The sequence below is a fragment of the Pogona vitticeps genome, chromosome 1 (genome assembly GCF_051106095.1).
Source record: "Pogona vitticeps strain Pit_001003342236 chromosome 1, PviZW2.1, whole genome shotgun sequence".
NCBI lineage: Eukaryota > Metazoa > Chordata > Lepidosauria > Squamata > Agamidae > Pogona > Pogona vitticeps.
This window is the reverse complement of record NC_135783.1, coordinates 270,418,166-270,438,046: the sequence shown is the minus strand read 5'-3', so window position 1 is coordinate 270,438,046 and position 19,881 is coordinate 270,418,166. Positions and strand designations below refer to the sequence as shown.

General features: G+C 41.4%; 1 protein-coding gene across 2 annotated transcripts in view; it reads left to right on the top strand.

The window, feature by feature from the left end:
- Positions 1-19,881, top strand: part of QSER1 (glutamine and serine rich 1) — a 53,867-nt gene that overhangs the window by 13,899 nt on the left and 20,087 nt on the right. For both annotated transcript variants that reach the window (XM_020795611.3, XM_020795610.3), the window contains exons 2-5: positions 4,744-4,856; positions 9,760-9,921; positions 12,680-16,324; positions 17,435-17,706. In XM_020795611.3, coding sequence (XP_020651270.3) covers positions 4,744-4,856; positions 9,760-9,921; positions 12,680-16,324; positions 17,435-17,706 — 4,192 coding nt within the window. The remainder of the gene's footprint in view (positions 1-4,743; positions 4,857-9,759; positions 9,922-12,679; positions 16,325-17,434; positions 17,707-19,881) is intronic.

Sequence of the window (19,881 nt, the reverse complement as noted above, 5' to 3'; positions counted from 1 at the left end):
AGGCGACTGGAGTGCACGCACATGCACAGATCAGCTGTGCAGGGATGAGTGCATGCAGGAGGTCTGTCTCTGCAGCCTAGTCCAGCTCAGGCCATGGACTAGCACCGGGCCATGGACCGGGGGTTTAGGACCTCTGATCTAGGACAGCCATTCACAACAGGGGTCATATGCCCCCTGGCACATTTGAAGGGGGCCACAGACTGGATACAGCTCTCCTTGTATCACTTTATAAGGTTCATTATGTAACTTGTACAATCTTGATTTGGCCTAAATTTCTTTCATTCTGTGTCAAAAAAAAAAAGGTTGAGAATGACCCCACAGGAGGTTGGTGTCTATAAATTGGATGGGTTTGGTGCTGTATTATCTATCTTTGTTCATGATTTGCTGGGACCTCTCAGTGTGCTCTGGTGGACAATGCCAGTATATGGATACATGCATATTAAATACATATACAGTAGTACCTCAGTTTACGAAATTAATGTATTCTACAGGACGTTATTTAAAGTGAAAAATTTGTAAACCAAAACATGGATTGCCATAGGAATGGGTGCGGTGCTATAAACCTCCAGGCACAATGTATCCTGGGGAAACTTTCTTCGTAAATCGAAACAAACAAAATGTAAACCGAGGCATTATTTCCAATGGATTTCTGTTTGTAAACCAAGATACTACTGTATATCCTTTTCAAGCCAGTAATCAGAGTGGCTAATGTACTGGGATTGTTTATTTATGTGAACTGTTTTTATCCTATTTTTCACCCATAAATGATCCAATGATAGTTGTAGGTGTTTCAGGCTGTCTGGCCGTGTTCTTTAGGTTTTTCTTCCTAACGTTTCACCAGTCTCTGTGGCCGGCATCTTCAGAGGACAAGAGTCAGAACTCTGTCTGTGCTCTGGTGCAGTTTTGTGGGATAGTTAAGTATTTATAGCTGTGGGATCAGCTTTTTGTCCTTTTCAAGAGATTGGATGATTATGGTGATCAGTGTGTTTTTTGTTGTGGGTGTATTGTTGTGATAAAGGGGAGAGAGATGATCTGTCACTTTGATTGATGGGTGTGGTTAGCTGATCTTTTATGTGCTGTGATCACTGGTCCTTGTGGCTGGGTAGAGATCCAAGGATAGCTTACATAAAACTGGTGCAAACATGGCAGTCCTGGGACACATACGTAACATCTATAAAGTGACATGAAAAGAAAAAAGAGGGAGAAGAAAGAGTTAAAAGACAAAGATAATTAGTTCTTAAAGTCAAATAGAGTTTTTTACAATAAACAGCTGGAAGCTATTCAGGAGGAGGTGGAGCTTGATAATGTTCTATGTCATTTCAACAGAGCTGATGGAATGTGCAGCTGCAAAAATTTTAAACATATTTTGACCCCAAGTATGCTTTCTAAACTAATTGCCTTTCAATACACATATAAAATCTTGTTTATCTCACATTTTAAAACCAATTTTATACCATTTTAATTCAGGAACTGCACTAGAATATTTGTGATTTATAAAAGTTGGTGGATAATTAGCGTTTATTCTGTTTGTGAATCTAGGAGGCACATACACAATTTATGGTCTTCAGTGGAGAGCTGCATGAGAACTCTAGTACTCCTTATGAATGTTACGTTCAGACATCCCTTGTTCATTCTTTGAGAAATGCATGGAATTTGCCTCTTCTTCTGATGCATGGAAACTACATTTTTCTTTTAATGTTTCAGATACATTACAAGTTGTTGGCTACTTGGAAAACTGGTATTGTTGCATTATGTTTTTGCCATAACATTTGTATCAATTTTTGGCACTTCAGCTGACACTGGAGATTCCTTTACAATTGACCCTTGACCTACGGAATTAATCCGTATTGGAACGGTGGCTGCAGGTTGAAAAGACCATAGGTTGAGGCTCCATTTCCCACAAGAATGCATTGAAAACCCATTAATCCATAACCAGCCGAAGAAAAATAACCCCCCACACCAAAAAAAGAAAATAAATGCAAAAAGCAGTACCTTACTGGTCCGAAGGGGTCCCTTGCCGCTGCCATTGACGCTGCTAAAACCCTCCGAGGGCTTCCCCGCCACTGCCGGAGGCCTCCGAAGAACAATCGGCAGCAGCGGGGGACCTCCGGGATGCCTCCCATGGTGGTGGAGAAGCCCTGGAAGGCATCTGGAGGCACGAAGCCTTTGAATTTAGCGCTTTCCCCGTCTCCCCCTTCCGGTCTGTAGGTCAATTCTCCGGCTGCAAGTTGAAGTGAAATTTTGCGGCCAGAGAAGTCCGTAACTTGAAAAGTACGCACGTGGAGCCGTGTGTAAGTCGAGGGTCCACTGTAGTTTTCTCAAATCATTTGGCAAATATTGAGTTAGTTATACGTAAACATAAGGGTGGGGGGAAGTTTTGGCCAGTATCCTATTGTTTTACAGAACTGCAGAAGGATCATTGTGGAAGCCTTTCCCACACTCTGGCAGGCTACCCATTCTGCTTGTGCACATGACAAAGGGACAATTGGAAAAGATTTCCATTATGCAGTATTCTGAACAGGAAGGATACTAGGCTTTGTTGTTGCTGCTGTTTTGAAATTGTACATGAAATATTAAACCAGTTCCTGGAAAGTTCAGAATAGCACAGATTTTATCTTCTGTTTGGGTTGTTCATAACAGGTAGTTTTGCAAATTACTGTAAGCCAGTAGATATGACTTCATTAACCAGGATGTAAGTGGAGAATTTGCCCATAGTTTGAGAAATTGTTGATGTCATAGGAAAAAAACACTGTTGTTGTTTCGACCTATATATTGTCCTATCGTGCTAGAGCACGCTTTGGGTAGTTTACAAAATATTTATTTATTTATTTATTTATTTATTTATTTATTTATTTATTTATTTATTTATTTATTTATTTATTTATTTAATTTATACCCCGCCTATCTGGCCCAAGGAACACATTTTACTGTATTAAATATAGTTGGTTTGGTGCCTTTAGAAATCAGGGTTGAGATGCCACACACTGGCACCTAAAATTGGTCAGCACTGTAGCAGAGTGTGGCAGTCTTTAGGGAAATCAAGTGACGTGCAATTAGTGCATAGGATTTTAGGTGCCGAGTCCAGATCACAGCCATAGATTCAGTTATTTAGTTAGTATCAAAACATAGGTGTTAAGAACAAGCTGAAGACTTGGTTCTTCAGGCAGGCCTTCCCCGACTTCCATTTCTTAGTTTTCATTGTCTTTCCATCTTGGACTCTGCCTATCTCTATGTTGTTTGATATTGTTGTTTTAATTTTTGTTTTATACTCGGACTGTAAGCCACCCAGAGTAGATTTGTTGAATCTAGATGGCCAGGGTAAAAGCTGTAAAAATAAATAAACAAATAAGGTAACACCTGTGCTGTGATAGCCTCTTTTGTTTCCCGTGATGGTCTTTTATCACAGAGACGTAATAGAATCATCCCAAACCAGCATTTCATGTATGGAACTCCACCGTTGATTGCTTGGTTTTACTGCTGTCTAAGTAAGTTCCAGACCTCCAAACAGAGGATAGAATGGAAAGCTCCTGACCCAAGTCCAGCTTGGAAATGTAAAGAAAAATGAGAACTCACACTGGAGTTGTGCTCCAGAGATGCTTGGAATATCTTCCAAGCTTGACATGATTCAAAGACCTCTCCCCTCCATTCTCCAGATTGGGAGGAATACCTTTCCCCCCCCCCCCTCACCACATACTGCATTGTGGGGAAGCAGTGCAATGTCAGAAACAAGCCTGACATTTAAATTGGGGATATTGCCAACTGTAAGTAGCCAAATTTTGTGGCGTTATAGCTGTCTGGATAGCTCTGTGGTTTGGATATCTGGCTGCAGAACCAGAGGTTGGGACTTTAATTCCCTGCTGTGCTTCTTTAGGGAAGAACCAGCCTGTGTGACCTGGATAAGGTATATAGTCCCAAGATGCTCCAGAAGAAGGGAATAGTAAACCATTTCTTGGTATTCTTTACCTAGGGAGCCCTGGAAAAGGGTCGCCATAAGTTGAAATTAACTTGATGGCACACCATTGTTATTGTTGTTGTTAATGTGTAGCTTCTAAGATATTTTAAAAATATTTCAAGCCACAGAATTAAATACTAGAATAATGGTTCACAATTCTAGGACAGTCAGCTGCAGAACAGGAAGTTGTTGTCAAACCTGTTCAACTACTCTTTAAAGTGCAAAGAAGAAACAGATCTCTGCTTTTCTTGCTTATGTTTCAAAGATTGTTTTGTTTTTTGTAAACTAAATGTGAACAGTGAGTTGATATGAAAGGATCCTTATCCTATTGCAAAAGATTTGTTGTTTAGCCCTTGGAAAAGACTTTGATGTTGGGAAAGTGTGAAGGCAAGAGGAGAAGGGGACGACCGAGGATGAGATGGTTGGACAGTGTCATCGAAGCAACCAACATGAATCTGACACAACTCCGGGAGGCGGTGGAGGATAGGAGGGCTTGCCGTGCTCTGGTCCATGGGGTCACGAAGAGTCGGACACGACTAAACGACTGAATAAACAAACAAACCTTGAACTTCACACTTGTTTGACATTATTTTGCATAGCTGCCTTTTGATTCATTGTCAAAACATTATGCATTTGTTAGTTATGTGAATATTCAACCCATCCTCCAGTAAACACAGGTCACCTGCTGCATGTACTTGATCCTCACAAATTTACTTTGTGTTTGTTTCCCTCTACCAATCATAAGCTATATGTGTTACTGCTTCTGATTTCTTCATTTTCCCTTTTTCCAGTTTAAGCTATGGAGGAGGACCTCCATCACACACAGAAGCAGATCTTCTTCACAGACAAACATTCACGGCTTCTCATCAGCTTCCTGCATACGCTACTGCCCCCCATCCTGCTGGTAATAATTTCCTATAAAACATCAGTTCAGATTTATGAATTAGGGATGTACATTAACACCAAAATTCAGATTCAGAATTTGGAATTACAGCCCTTTGGATTCAGCATTTGAAATTTCAAAAATTCAGAATTTCTGGTTATCTAGAACTCTCTTACAAACAATATGAATACTGATGAGTCATTATTTTCCCCTTTAAAAAACATGAGCAGACAAAGCATTTTAAAAGGATTTCTCTGTTTCTTCTGACCCATATCCAGTGATTGTTCCAAACAAAAAGAGTGCAGACTAACAGCCAGCAGTGCCTAGGTAATAGGAAATGACTGTACTGGGAATACTCTGACTGAACCCTAGACAGTAGGAATGTCAGCAGGAAATGCCAGCAGCAGCACTGGAGAAGCAGAGGACAGGTCACACTTGGAGTGGTAAATAGCTTGGGAGCACTGGCCGGCAGACTGGAGCAGCAGATAGCCTGTGGCACAGCACAGTTTGAGTGAACACAATCTTGGACCATCAGTTGGAAGAATGAAAGAGGCAGAGGGAGGGGGCAGCAGACTGAAGTGTGGCATACCTAGTACTGTGAGCTGAGTGTACTCTCCTACTTAAAGGGGACTTCAAGACTAACAGTGGTAGGTTGATCTTAAGGAAAATGAGTTTTTCTACAAATCCAGGTTCCAGATCTGAGTGGTGTGGACTGACAGCGTCCCCTGATCACACTAGTTGGTGGGCAAGACAGCAGTACCATTGCCACTTCAGCCAAACTTCGCAAAACAGACTCCTTCTCAGCCCAGTAAAGACAAAAGATTGGTCTCTTTAGGCTTGCAGGGTTCTTGCATGTATGCCTGTACCCATGACTCTTTTGTGTCCTTCCTCTGGGGTGGTGTCTCTGGAAGGCAGACCCCAGCCATGCTTTTCAAGACATTTTCCCAGAAAGCTTGCCCTGTTATTGCAGAGATAAGAACTTGGACTGTAAAATGCAAGTGGTGGTACTGCTGTTTCGGGGTGCAATGAACATTGATAGTTTCTTCCTGCTCTGTGTGAACCCACAGTGCTAGTCAGTACTTATTCACTAGCTGCGCTGCTGCATGTGATGAAACGTCTGGCATTGCCCCCTACTGCTACTTAATATCCATTTCTTTCTCTTCAAGCCAGAGAAAAAGCCATTCACCATCTATGAAATTCTCCATCCACCTAGATTGTCCTCTCATTATGCTCTCCATCAAGCCAAAGAAGCCCTGAAACATTGAGATCACCTGGCTAAGGATGGCTATTTCCCTACTAACTTGATGCAACCTATGTTGCATTCTCAAAGCTTCAGAGGACATAGACCACTTGACCCATAATGTCCCACTCATCTCTGCCCAGAGGAGTAGACACACCAGTGAAAGTCACCTGTGCTAAATTATGGAGTGCCCTTTGGTGCTCTTTCAAGCAGGCAAAAAGTTGCATCAAGTTTCCACATATTGTATTAGGTAGTGCAATGGCAATCGCAATGTTTCTTGCCTCTCCTGCATTAGCTCACTGTCCCAGACACTCTGGTGAAAATGCCCTGTCTGGCCCACTCAGTTATATTAGGTATGCATGTGTCTTCTATACCCTGCAAAGCATCCCAAATTACTAGCTTGAGAGTGTGGGCCATACATCACATCCATTTCATATTCCCAGCCTGCAGTGCTGCCAGCATCTTTGCCCTGTTATCTGTGACAGACAGATCTTGCTTTTCTGTAGCTAGACTCCACTGCTGCAACATGTCCCTCAGAACCTCTTGAATGTTGTGAGCTGTGTGGCTGCCTTCCATCACAGTCACATTCCACAGGGCCTACCTGTATCCTGCCCTTATGTGTTGTCTTATGCCTATGTGTCCACCAGTGTCCTATCAGGGACAAACTTGGCACCCTGGTTGATCCGTATGTCAGTTGTCGAATATACCGCTTGTGCCCTGGCCAACTGCTGCTGTAACACTTGCCTAACTCCCCAATATAAACCTGGAACTTCCTTGTGGCTAAGGGTCATCAGGATAGCAATTGATAACAGCATGCCAGTTCTGCCACAAACCTATGGAAGCCAATATTCTTCACCGGGAAGAAAGTCCTTAATGACCAGACTATCATCTCTCCTAGGTAAAGGTAAAGGTTCCCCTTGACATTTAATCCAGTTGTGTCCGACTCCAGGGCGCGGTGTTTTGTCTGTAGACAGTTTCCGTGGTCACGTGACCAGGTGTGACTAGACATGGAACACCATTACCTTCCCATCGTGCTGGTACCTATTTATCTACTCGCATTTTTACATGCTTTTGAACTGCTAGGTTGGCAGGAGCTGGGACAAGTGACGGGAGCTCACTCCATTGCGTGGATTCGATCTTACGACTGCTGGCCTTCTGACCCTGCAGCACAGAGGCTTTGCAGTTTAACCTGCAGCACCACCACATTGCTCTATCATCTCTCCTAGGTGGCAAGTAATCCTGGTGTTTTTATATTTGCAGAAGGGCTTTTCCTGCACCCCCTCCAAGCTTTTCCCGGGTGGCCTGGAACACTTCTTGAAATGTGTCTGACATTTGCTGCCTCCCAACTCTTGTTATTTGCCCATCTACCTCCTCCGTGCTTTCCTGGACTGGCGGCTCAACCTCTGCCCTCTGATGACTCTTACTTTTCACAGTAAAGAAGTCACATGCCCCTGCAATGCCCACTTCATTAGCCAGCAGCAGTGCCCTGTGCTGAACATGTTACTTCAGGTGGCTGAGCATGTTACTGTTAGAGAGGTGGCCCAGGTTTTGCTCACGCTTTGGCACCTTCTTGCAATGTATGCACTTAGCCATGCGAGCATCTGTTGTGCACGTTATGGAGATGTAGTTGTGCTGTGGGTTGAACCGCAAAGCCTCTGGGCTGCAAGGTAGAAAGATCAGCAGTTCGACTCCATGTGACGGAGTGAGCTCCTGTCGCTTGTCCCAGCTCCTGCCAACCTAGCAGTTCAAAAGCATGTAAAAATCCGAGTAGATAAATAGGTACCACCTTGGTCGGAAGGTAATGGCATTCCGTGTCTAGTTGCTCTGGCCATGTGACCATGGAAACTGTCCACAGACAAAACGCTGGGCAAATGGAGATAAGCACCACCCCCTAGAGTCAGACACGACTGGACTGGACTTTTGTCAAGGGGAACCTGTATCTGTTGTGCACTGTTGAAAATGCTTCCAGCTTATTGACTTCTTGGGAGCTCCAGTTTTTGACTACATGATCTTTACAGGGATTGCTAACTTTTCATCACTACTAATTCTGGCAGTTGGAGGGGAAGGGGTGATTTCAATGTCACATGCTTCTGAAATGGTACCCCACCTGAGTCACTCAGTCTCCTTAAACATATCACATGCGCTAGTAATTAATGCGTGCACACATTACTTAAGGGGAGCTCCCACTTACCACAATGCTGCTTTTACACATGAGAAATTTGTTGGGAATGGGGCTGGGAATAAACCTTTCATCAAATATGATGGAGCTGTATAGTATGAATACGGAACACAATGTCTGGTGCTCTTCCTAAATCTCTCTCCTAAACACAAAAGGAGCGGCATTGCTGCCGCCCAAGCTGACACTGTCAGTGTGAGTGCTGATGCCATCCTTGTCCTTCTCTGGCACATCAACTCTTGGGGAGAAAGATGCCTTCTTCAATTTTTTGGCCCCTTGCTTTGGTTGAATTGCACAAAGACACCACTGGAACAACATGTCTGAGGTTCACTCGTATCTGTCCCTCCTTGAACCAGAGGCTTCTCTGCCACCTCCTTACCACAAACACACACACCCTGTACTATTGTCTGCTGCTGTGTCATAGTGTCAGTGTTGAACAAAGCAGCTGGGTGAAGGTTACCAGATTGGAGTTTAATATGTCATATAAGTTATCATCTTGCCATGCTCATTTCATACCTGGAGTGTTAAAAATACATTTTATTTTATCGATCATTAACTTTTAAAAAATGAAGATCAACTATAGAGTAATTTTAAGCCACCTCTACAGATAATTGTTGTTACACGTATTACCATTAATACCTAATTCATAGCTGCACTTTCAGATTGCTCTGTAGAATCTCTACAGGTCTGAATAATGTCTTGAAGAGACAATTAGTTGTTAAGAGATTACATGAATGTAAGAGTGTGTGATACCTTTTATTGGACCACTAAAGAATCAAACGAATTGCAAGCCTTCATGGATAAAATTCCACTTATTCAGGGTTAACACAACCTATAGTGCAGAAAAAATTGTATACAAGAGTCCAAAAACTGGTAGTACATGTCTGTCCTCTCGAAGGTGCCATCTCAAGTTTCCTTGTAGGTAACACCAACTCTTACATTTGTGTAAGCTTGGGGACCTCAAAGCATTTTCCTTGTTCTTTAACAGAGGGAAGTTAAAGGTATACATATGATTGATACACTGATTCTAGTGTGACGATTAATGATTGCCATTTCTGTGCACCACAGAAAGCAGGGTCCAGTTCAAGCCCTAAGCTTGGTAGTGGTGGAGCAATTCTGGGCGAATTCTTCTTCCCTTGTAGCCCCCACTGCCGTGTCCCATGGTCTTCTGGAGGGTTCCCTAACTACAACAGGAAGGAGAAATCAGTAAAATCCCCACTTCCTTGATGTGGTAGTCTTTACCCAATGTACTATAAGTGAGAAGCTTATTTGGATAATCTGCTGCCAATATTCTGCCAGTTACGTACATCCTTTTTCTCCTTCCCCTCTTATTTCTTTACAGTAAGCATATAGATCAGCCAGCAGTTGTCCTGATTGAGCTTCATAGCTAATGAATGTGTGGCTGGAAAAATATATATACAGATATAGCTCCATGTTAATATATGCTCTTGTGTAGTGTGCAGTATATGCAAATCAAATGCCTACATTGTACTTTGTTCTTCATGTAGGTCTCTCTGGAATATTTGATAACACTATGCAAAGTGGCAATAGTAACACTAAAGAAACATCAGTTATGAATTTTCTGTCTGCGATTGAATCCCGCAATGCTCAGGCTGTTTCATCAGGAACTACTCTCTTACCACAATTCAGAACTCCAGCTTGGCAGCCAGGTGATATTTTCCTGATTTTTTATATTTATTTTGCTTGTTTTTCTGTTGGGAAAAATATTTAAAATTAATATCATGATATTAAAAATTAAATATGTTTTTCTTCAGTGTACTTCCATTCTACATTTCTGGGAACACACCTTTGTATAACAAGTATTTTGACAATTACATTGGTTTTGATTGATGGCACCGTAATGGATTGTGACCTATTTCAGTTGTTACTCTCTGAGCTTTATATAATCAATCCAGTTAGATAAACTGATACGACTTCATTGCAGGATCATATTGGTAAGTGACAATGTGTCACAATAATAGCTGGACATGAGAGCTCCCAAGGCTGATAATGTGTCTATTTTCAGCCTGCAGTGATTCCAGCCAGACATTGGATCAACCTACTCCATCCAATATCAGAATTTTATTTGTAGCCTTCTGTTGCAAAAACAGAGCAGACGATAAGTAGCCTAAATGTTTTTATATGCCAAGTTCTTAAATGTGAGTTTTACATTTTAATATATTTGAGGCAGAGACCAGTAAGACTGCAGACTCTCATGAAATCTTGAGTACTTCAAATACATGCTGTGTGGAACAGGATTGTGTGCATCAGAGAAATGCACTGTAACTCTGTGTGTTGGTTGATGCATACAAGAGTAGAGTTTACTGGATAGGCTCCACAGTTCAAGCCTAATGAATTTAATTCAGCCTTTAAAAAGATACCACAGAAGTTATTTGTTTTTCCCTCTCCCCCAAAAATGAAAAGCCAAAAAATAAATCAATAGTCTTTTGGAGACTGGCAGAAGACAAAGAACTGTATTCTGCCTGTCATAAGCCCCATGGTATGTTTCTGCAGGGTAAGTAAGCAGGTGAGTGAGCTGGCTGGCAGGATGTGAAGGAAGGAGATTCCATCTTTCTTCAGCCTGCTTTTTTTTAATAGTGAGAGCAGGAAAAGATGAAATTCCTATGCCAGCCTGCTTACTCACCTACATGCATTTGCCTATGGCTACCAGAGCAGTGCTTAAATACAGCATTGACATTATTGTAATAAAAATCTCAGCATAGTATTGTTTTATAAGAGTTCCCAATCCAAGATTTATGCTAATAAGATAACTCTAAAGTTAATTAAAATGGCTTACCTAATATTTCGTAGGAAACTTAGTTGTGGGGAAATCCCCAGGGAACCCTGCTTGGAAGCCAGCCCAAGCAGCAGTTGCATGAAAACCAGGGAGAGATCTCTGATAAATGAAGACAGACTACAGTCTTTAGTTATGATGCATGTCACCGGTGAAGAAGATGTCTGCCTGTAAAATGTCTCTAAAATGTCTACCTTCTTCTCCGGAGGCATGTCTTTTTTTATTCAGTACCATCATTTACATAAAGAGAAGATTTAGCCAAAGAGGGTAGAGAAACTTATCTTTTCTACACATTCCACACATGCGCAGAGAGAGAATCATAGAACAATGCATCTTTATACTACAATAGCTTGATTATGCTAAACACCATTGAAGTATCCCTTAATAGCCACAAGATGGAACTTTAGACTAAAACTTCCCACACTTAGTCTATGTTTTGTGTGGGTGAGAACATCATGCATCCATTGTGAACACATTACATGAATGTTACATTAATTTCAGTGCAATGATTTCTGTAGGCCTTAAGAAAGATGGCCGACATCAAACATCTGGGTGGCTATTTTATTTATATATTGTTTGTGTGACATAAAATAGAATTGCTTATGAAAACTAACACAGTAAAACAATAAGATATGATGACAAATAATCATCAAAAATTGCAAGAGTAAGAAAACAAAATATCAGATTAAATATTTATGCAGTACAGTAAACTGACAGAGTAAAATCACAAATTAGAAACACATTAAAAAAAACTTTGTCAGAAACCCAAAAGTTGTGGACCTCTCTGGACCTCCATTTAGAGTTTCAGTGTCACATCACTCACTTGAGTAGCTAGCTGCCTGTGTAATCTTGCATAGATTCAGGACCATAAGTAGAGAGCCTCAGATAAATATCTGAGTGTGCATGATCTTTTGAAAGGGAGTGAAACCATATCTAGAACAGGTGCTCCCACCCTAACATCCCACTCAGTATGCATATTATGCCCAATTCTATTTCTTTTCCTTCAAAATCCAAGGAAGATGTCTCAGTTCTAAACCACCTTCTGGTGTCGCTAATGAAGCAGACAAGACAAAAGTGCTCCTGCTTAGGCAAAAGAGTGATTAGTGAATTAGGTTTCAACCTATGCTGGATGTGGTTGCACTTCTCTTGAAAACACAGTTTTGCACCTGGGCTTTCTCCTAGATTCATCCTGGAGCCTGGATACCCAGGTCTCGATGTATGGGAGGACATTTGCATAGTTAAAATGAGTGTGCCAACTACACTCATTCTTTGATGGGCCTCATCCAGCTACAATAACACAAGCCTCAGTTCTGTCCCACTTGGGTTAGTAAAAATTCCCTCTACATGGGAATTCATTTTAAAAGTGTTCAGAAAGTTCAGGAGGCCCAGGATGCTATGGCTAATGACCAGGTCTTGTTACAGAGAAGACTGAAATTGCTTTTAACAACAGCTCCACAGCCTGCCAGTCTGTTTTTGGGCACAATTCAGAGTGCTGTTTTTGACCTATAGAGTTCTATATGACTTGGGCTTGGGATATTTGAAGGGCCATGTGTCTCCATATGAGCTCCCTGGATTTTAAGATTTTTGTGGGAGAGTCTTCATTCAGTCCCACCACTCTCTCTCTCTTTAAACAGGTCCGCATTCATCAACTGAACTTTTTGTTACTGGAGCCCTACCAGCCTCTGGAACCTTTCCACCAGCTTCAGCTTACCAGCATCCCAATGCGTTCAGCAGTAGAAGCTTTGCAACTACTCCTTCTCTGACACTTCAGGATGCAACTTTCAGTACAACATCCAATGGGCTTCTAACTGCTCATGACCCTTTATTGCAGATCAAAACATCCCAAGGACCAGTTCCAACAGCACTGACATTTGAACGCCTGGGGAGTTCTGTACTAAGTACCAGTGTGCCACCACAGTCTTCAACATACCGCTCTGCTCAGGAATCTGCACCCCATCTCTTGCAGCCACAGTTTAGTTTATTGTCTTCCTCGCTTGGAGGAGCTCAGCAGGCTCCACAGGTCTATAGCTCAACCCTGTTTACGGGTTCTACTGCCTCTGTTGAAAGAGCACTGCAGCGAGAATGTAGTGTCATTAAACACCATCAGCGGCCTTCAAGCACGCAGTCTGTTCAGGCACAATTAACTGGTTCACAGCATTCCCTACACAGTTTTTTATCTAGTGCAAGTGGAACTGATTTTCAGGATGCATCTCGGCAGTCATCCCTATCTTGCAGCCCAGTTAGTGACGCTACGCAAGTGAGCAATGGTGGACCACAGCAGAAGACCTCTCAGGTTTCTGTGGAACTTACTCAGTCATACACATCAGCAGTTCCATCACCGGGTTTCCCATCTGTTTCCACTGCAAAGACAAAACAGTGTTCTACAAAGCAGCCACCAAGGTCAACAAAAACCCCTAAGCCACAGAGTGTAGCCCCAACTGTGCAAACACAGTCCTACTCAAAAACTGCACAGAGCCAGAATTCAGTAATAGCTGGCCAAGCACAAATCTATTCTACAGCACAGCTCCCAAGCCTTTTGTCATTAAGCCAATCACAAAATTATGCTTCAACACAGTCACAGAATGTGCCATCTATCAGTCATGCACAGGTGTTCTCAGCTATCAAGCTTGAGAAGTTGGCACCGTTGTACAAAACACTTGCTTTTGGTGGGCAATCACAAGCTATTACTTCTGAAAGCCAAACACTAAGTTATTCTTCAGATGAACAGGTATTAAGTTCAGTTTCAAGCGACTACTCTGGGCAAGCAAGAGATCTTTCTTCAGACAGCCAATCTCAGAATTATTCTTCTAGTCATTCTCAGGGTTTATCAGCAGTCAGCCAGTCAGTTAGCTATTCATCTCAATCACAGATTATATCAGATAGTCCTTCAGAAACATATACAACAGGGCAGACTTTAACATTAACTTCACCATCACTTCCATTTTCTTCCTCTTCTCATATTCAGAACTTGTCAGGCTCTAACCCTCCCCAGAATTATATTTCTCTACATTCTCAGGTACAAGAGTCATCCTCTACGCAGTCTCAAAAGTTCTTGCCAGTCGTCCAGTCAACTCCTTTTGCAGTATCAGCTGCATCACAAGCATTGCATAACAGCAGATCTTCTTCAGATATGAAGTCATACATTAAAAGGAAATCTGACCCTAATTTATATCAGACCTCTAAACAAGATGATCCATTTCCTGTGCAAGATCTGCAGGTACTGCAACAGCAGACATCTCTTGATTCCTCACCTCAAAGACTAAATGATGGTGATGGTAATGCTCAGGATGCAGCTTTCAAAGTTTCCAAAGCAGATAATCGGTATTCTCAAAGTGTAATCAGAAGTAACTCTCGTCTTGAAGATCAAGTTGTTGGGCTAACTCTTCAGGGGTCAAAAAAAGATGAAAGAATGGTCAGCACATTGCCACAGCTTACCCAGCACATTGGCCATATTACTAATGTAGTAAGCCATGATATTAAAAAGGCAGCTAATGTACTTCCAGCTACTCAGATAAACGTGGATGGTAAAGAACTAAACCAGCAACATTCTCTTCTACATAAGGTACATGAAAGTAAAGCCTCAGAGCACCAGAGCCAAGCTGTTAGCACAGCCCCACAGCTTCACACACAAGCCATAAGACATAGCCACCACTTGTGCTTGCCTAATGCACAAGTACTTCTTGAACCTGCCTGTGATTTACAAATCCTTCAGCAGTCAATACTGCAGCCTGGCTTAGGGCAGACAAAACTTTCTGCACAAGTTCATCGCATTCAGAATTCACAGCAGATGACTCACCAGTTCCTTCAGGTTGATGGCCATATGATGCAGAGTAATGGTGGACATTCTCAGCAACTGCATAATCAAAACTCTGAAGTTTTGAAAATGGGTATTTCTGAGCCATCAAAACCACTGCAGCAACATTTGGTGTCAAAAGAAAACTTTGTGCACCCAAATCATGACTCTAAGAATCAGTTTGTGTCTCTTAATTCAGTATGTTTTCCAGAGTCTATGTTACTTGGTGATGAAAGGAATATATTGTCCAATGTAGATGATATTTTGGCAGCAACAGCTGCAGCTTGTGGTGTAACACCATCTGAATTTGCCAAATCATCATCTAATGAAGAAGAAATGCATTCAGTTGAAAATGGAGACAATTCTAAGTCTCAGTTCCAGACAATAGATGTCAGACACGTGAATCCTGGTTTCAGTTCCTCACCAACAATAGTAGGAAAGCCAATGAGCATAAACAATATATCTTTGAACGGAGGCCAGATTACTCTCAACCTAACAGCAGTGCCTACACAGGAGCCAGAAAGCAGAAGACTTGATGAACAACACAGAGAGACTCCTGATCCATGCATTCCAACTAGAATTGCAACGTCAGAGCTTGAGCACAGGCAGGAACAGGTTTCTGGCGTAGTTATGCATCAGTCTAGCCCCAGTAATGGCTCTGAAAATAAGAATAACATTCATATAGATGGTACACTAAATGTAAAAGATATAGGCCTTGTTTCAAATTGCAAGACTCTAAATGAAGAGCATGCAGGATCAAGCAGGGATTTTAACATGCAGGGTGAAAATACCGTGACAGGAGGTAAGGCTAAAGTTCTGTCACATCCATTATCTGTGCAGCACCTAGGAGATGAAAATGGGAACCGAGCTGATAATGAGAGCCCAGATTTATCACAAGAGGACCTTCAGAAGCAGAAAAATATAGGACAAAATCAAATTAAAAATACCAGTGAGGATGATACAAATCAGAAACAAGTGAAGCGTAGTGGACAGTGTAAACGTCAGAACTCCAGAGGAATGGATGCTAATTTGCCATATTCTCCTGCTCCTGAAAGCTGTCATGAAACCTACCAACATCATGAAAAGATGAGGCAGAAAATCAAAGAAGTGGAAGAAAAACAACCAGAAGTGAGAACAGGATTCATTGCGTCATTTTTGGATTTCCTAAAGTCTGGACCCAGACAACAGTTTTCAGCTCCAGCAGTCCGGGGACCTAATCGTGTGAGGAGACCTGTTACCCTGATTGCTAGAGCGACGTGTCCTCATCTGCTGTCCAGCTCTCAGGCTCCAGCTGCTTCTCCATCTGTTGAGGGCTATGTTCAAAGTTCAGATAAAAAGGGTGATGGAGAACCCAAGAGAAACTCAGAAGCATTGCCCTCATTTTCTTCTGATGAAGATTCGGTAGGTGGCAACCAGGATCTTCAAAAGAGCATCACATCTGCATTGTCAACTTTAGATGATACTTCTGATAAAAAGAAGAAATCAGGTAAAGATTATTTTGTTCACAAATAAATGTGGTACATGTCTCTAATTTAACAACTTAAATATAGAGGAGTGACATGGTTCACTGTCTGAAATGTTATAAACAAATAATTGTTTGGTTGTTGTGGGTTTTTCAGGCTCTTGTTTTTTAGCTGTGGCTTAGGCTACCCAAGAATATAGCCGGCGAAGAGCTATCAAACCGACAGTTCAATGCTTTCCAATGGGGGAGAAAAAAATTCACCAAAAATTAACGAAGACTCAGAACAAAGCCAAATTAAGTTTGCAAAGGTTTTAGAAGGTGCACTAATGATCCCAAGCATTTAAAACCATTTTTGAACCTTTTAAGACACACTTAAAATTGCAAAAACAGACCTGTCAAAAGCTATCAAACCGACAGTTCAGTGCTTTCCAGTGGGGGAGAAAAAAATGCACCAAAAATTAACGAAGACTCAGAACAAAGCCAAATTAAGTTTGCAAAGGTTTTGCAAGGTTCACTAACGATCCCAAGCATTTAAAACCGTTTTTGAACATTTTAAGACACTTTAAAAGTAGCAAAAACGGAACATCGCTAAGCGAAACAGGGGACCTAAAACTGTCATCGCTAAGCGAGGCAAGGTCCCGAACATCGCTATGCAAAATTTCCCCATAGGGAACATCACTAAACAGAGTGCAAAATCGCTCCAAAAACCTCATCGCTAAGCGAATACATCGTTAAACGAGGCAATCGCTAAGCGAGGCACCACTGTACATTTGTTATACTCACTAAAATATGTGTCTTGCCCTTTTTTCTTCTTTTAAACATCTTGTATATATGGTGTCTTTCATATGTAGTTCACAATGGAAACATTTTGAATGTGTAAGTTTGTAGAATGAGGTCTGAGATTTTTAAAGAGGAAAATATTTTAGATGTTTTTCTGTTTCCATATATACTTCACTTTTATGTAATAAAAAGGAATCTATCCTATGTGGAACAACAGGAAGCTCTAGCTACGAAAATATGATTACTGGAACTAGTATTTTTATCTCTGCTAGCACTTTTTAAATGATTTACCATATTTTGATGTAAAAATACGTTGTAATTCTTGTTAGTAAGACTTCTTGTTTGGTATTTCAGAAGTAGAGAGGACTGTTTGTAAAGCTACCACCAATACTGTTGTAAAGAAGGATTCTTCAAAGTCTGATATTACTGGAGAAGATGAAAAGGTGAAAAGCTGTTTATCACAACCTGAAAAGGAGAGCATGGTTACAGACCAGGTAGCAAAAATACAGGCAGCTGTCGCAGTAGAAGGATATGTTGAGGATGACAGTGGAGACAGCGGAGGCGAAGGCATGTACCGAGAACGTGATGAATTTGTTGTGAAAATTGAAGATATAGAATCCCTAAAGGTAACACATTAATTTTGTTTTGAGTGATAAAAACTCATTAATCAAAGAACGTTCTATTAGAGTTTTATTTACAACTTTGTATTCTGTCTGTAGTTTGAGTGAGTGAAAAGGCCTTTTTTGAGCTGATTGAAGATAAAGGTTCCCCTTGACACTTAGTCCAGTCGTGTCCGACTCTAGGGCATGGTGCTCATCCCCGTCTCCAAGCCATAGAACCAGTGTTTGTCCGTTGACAGTTTCTGTGGTCACGTGGATAGCGCAACTAGAAACGGAACACCGTTACCCTCCCACCATGGTGGTACCTATTTGTCTACTTGCATTTACATGCTTTCAAACTGCTAGGTTGGTAGGAGCTGGGACAAGCGATGGGAGCTCACTCCGTCGCGTGGATTCGTTCTTATGACAGCTGGTCTTCTGACCTTGCAGCACAGAGGCTTCGGCAGTTTAATCCACAGCACCACCACATCCCTTTTGGTTAGTGCTAGATTATCTATCTAGCACTAACCAATTCTTCTTCCCAGCCTTTGAATTCAAAGAGAGCTGTGTCTCTCTGCTGAATGTTTTGCCCCTCTTTTTTTAGTCAGTTAATGGTGGTTGTTTGGTTGCTGTTGATCTCTTCAGTTGATTGCTAGTAGATGTGCAGTAAAAAAAGCAATGTACACAAGTCTGTAATTGCAAGCAAGTGTAAGTAAAGAAACAAAAAAATTCTTACAAATGTCTCAGAATGAGTTTCTGAGACTTTATGTGCCAGTTAATGAGAAAGGAGTGGGCTCTGGGGAATCTGTAGCTATTATCCTCTGTCAATCTCTTTATTTATCTTGTGTAGCAAAAAGAGAAATTCAAAACTCTGCAATATGTTCTCTGGTATGACATTATTTTATATCATTTCCGCTTAAATATTTGGACTACATTTTCTGTTAAATACTTTGAATAAAAACACAGTACTATAAATAAGCATTTTTCTTTTTGAATGACTTATGGTTGGGATGTACTAGATTTATATATTACTTTTTGTTTTATTGTTTTGTGTTCTGTACAGATTACATTCAGATAGCCAAAGTCTTAGAGTGACATACATGCAGGTTTCTTGCATTCCACCTATACCTATTACATGTGAACAGGGAATTAAGAGTTACTGACTTTCAGCTAAACCAGAATATTAAACTAGTGGTTTAAAATTGGCTCCTTTCTGTTAACTTGGTTGAAAGCCATAAATGATGGATCCTCTTTCAAATGTTAACATAAAGCTACAGGTAACTGTGGCTTTCTTGCTTCTTTCCTAGTCAAATGAGTGGTGAACAGATCTCATGCTTCCTTTGGCTCATTCAACCTAGATTTGGTAGAATAAACGTCACTAGAGATACAATTCAGGTATTATTTCCAAAATTTGAAACAGGGGCAAAGAAGTTTAACTGGCTTAGCATGACTGAATTGGCAACCGTGGCTAACAGTTGGCCAACAAAACAGAATTAGAAACTCTAGTTTAAAGTGAGCTTGCTCGCTTGTGCTTTTTAGTTATAGTAATCTCCTTTGTTGTTGTTCAGTCATTAAGTCATGTCCGACTCTTCATGACCCCATGGACCAGAGCAGGCCAAACCCTCCTGTCTTCCACTGCCATCCGGAGTTGGGTCAAATTCATGTTGGTAACTTCAGTGACACTGTCCAACCATCTCATTCTCTGTCATCCCCTTTCCTCTTGCCTTCACACTTTCCCAACATCAGGGTCTTTTCCAGGGAGTCTTCTTTTCCCATGAGATCGCCATTGGAGCCTCAGCTTTAGGATCTGTCCTTCCAGTGAGCACTCAGGGTTGATTTCCTTCAGAATAGATAGGTTTGATCTCCTTGCAGTCCAGGGGACTCTCAAGAGTCTCCTCCAGCACCACAATTCAAAAGCATCAGTTCTTCGGTGTTCAGCCTTCTTTATGGTCCAATCCTCACTTCCATACATTGCTACTGGAAAAAGCATATTTTTGACTCTGTGGACCTTTGTCGGCAAGTGATGTCTCTGCTTTTTAAGATGCTATCTAGGTTTGTTACTGCTTGCCTCCCAAGAAGCAGGCATGTTTTTTTTATGTTGAACTTCAGACCATTTTTGCACTCTCCTCTTTCAAACTCATTAAGAGGTTCCTTAATTCCTCCTCACTTTCTGCTGTCAGAGTGCTATCATCTGCATATCGG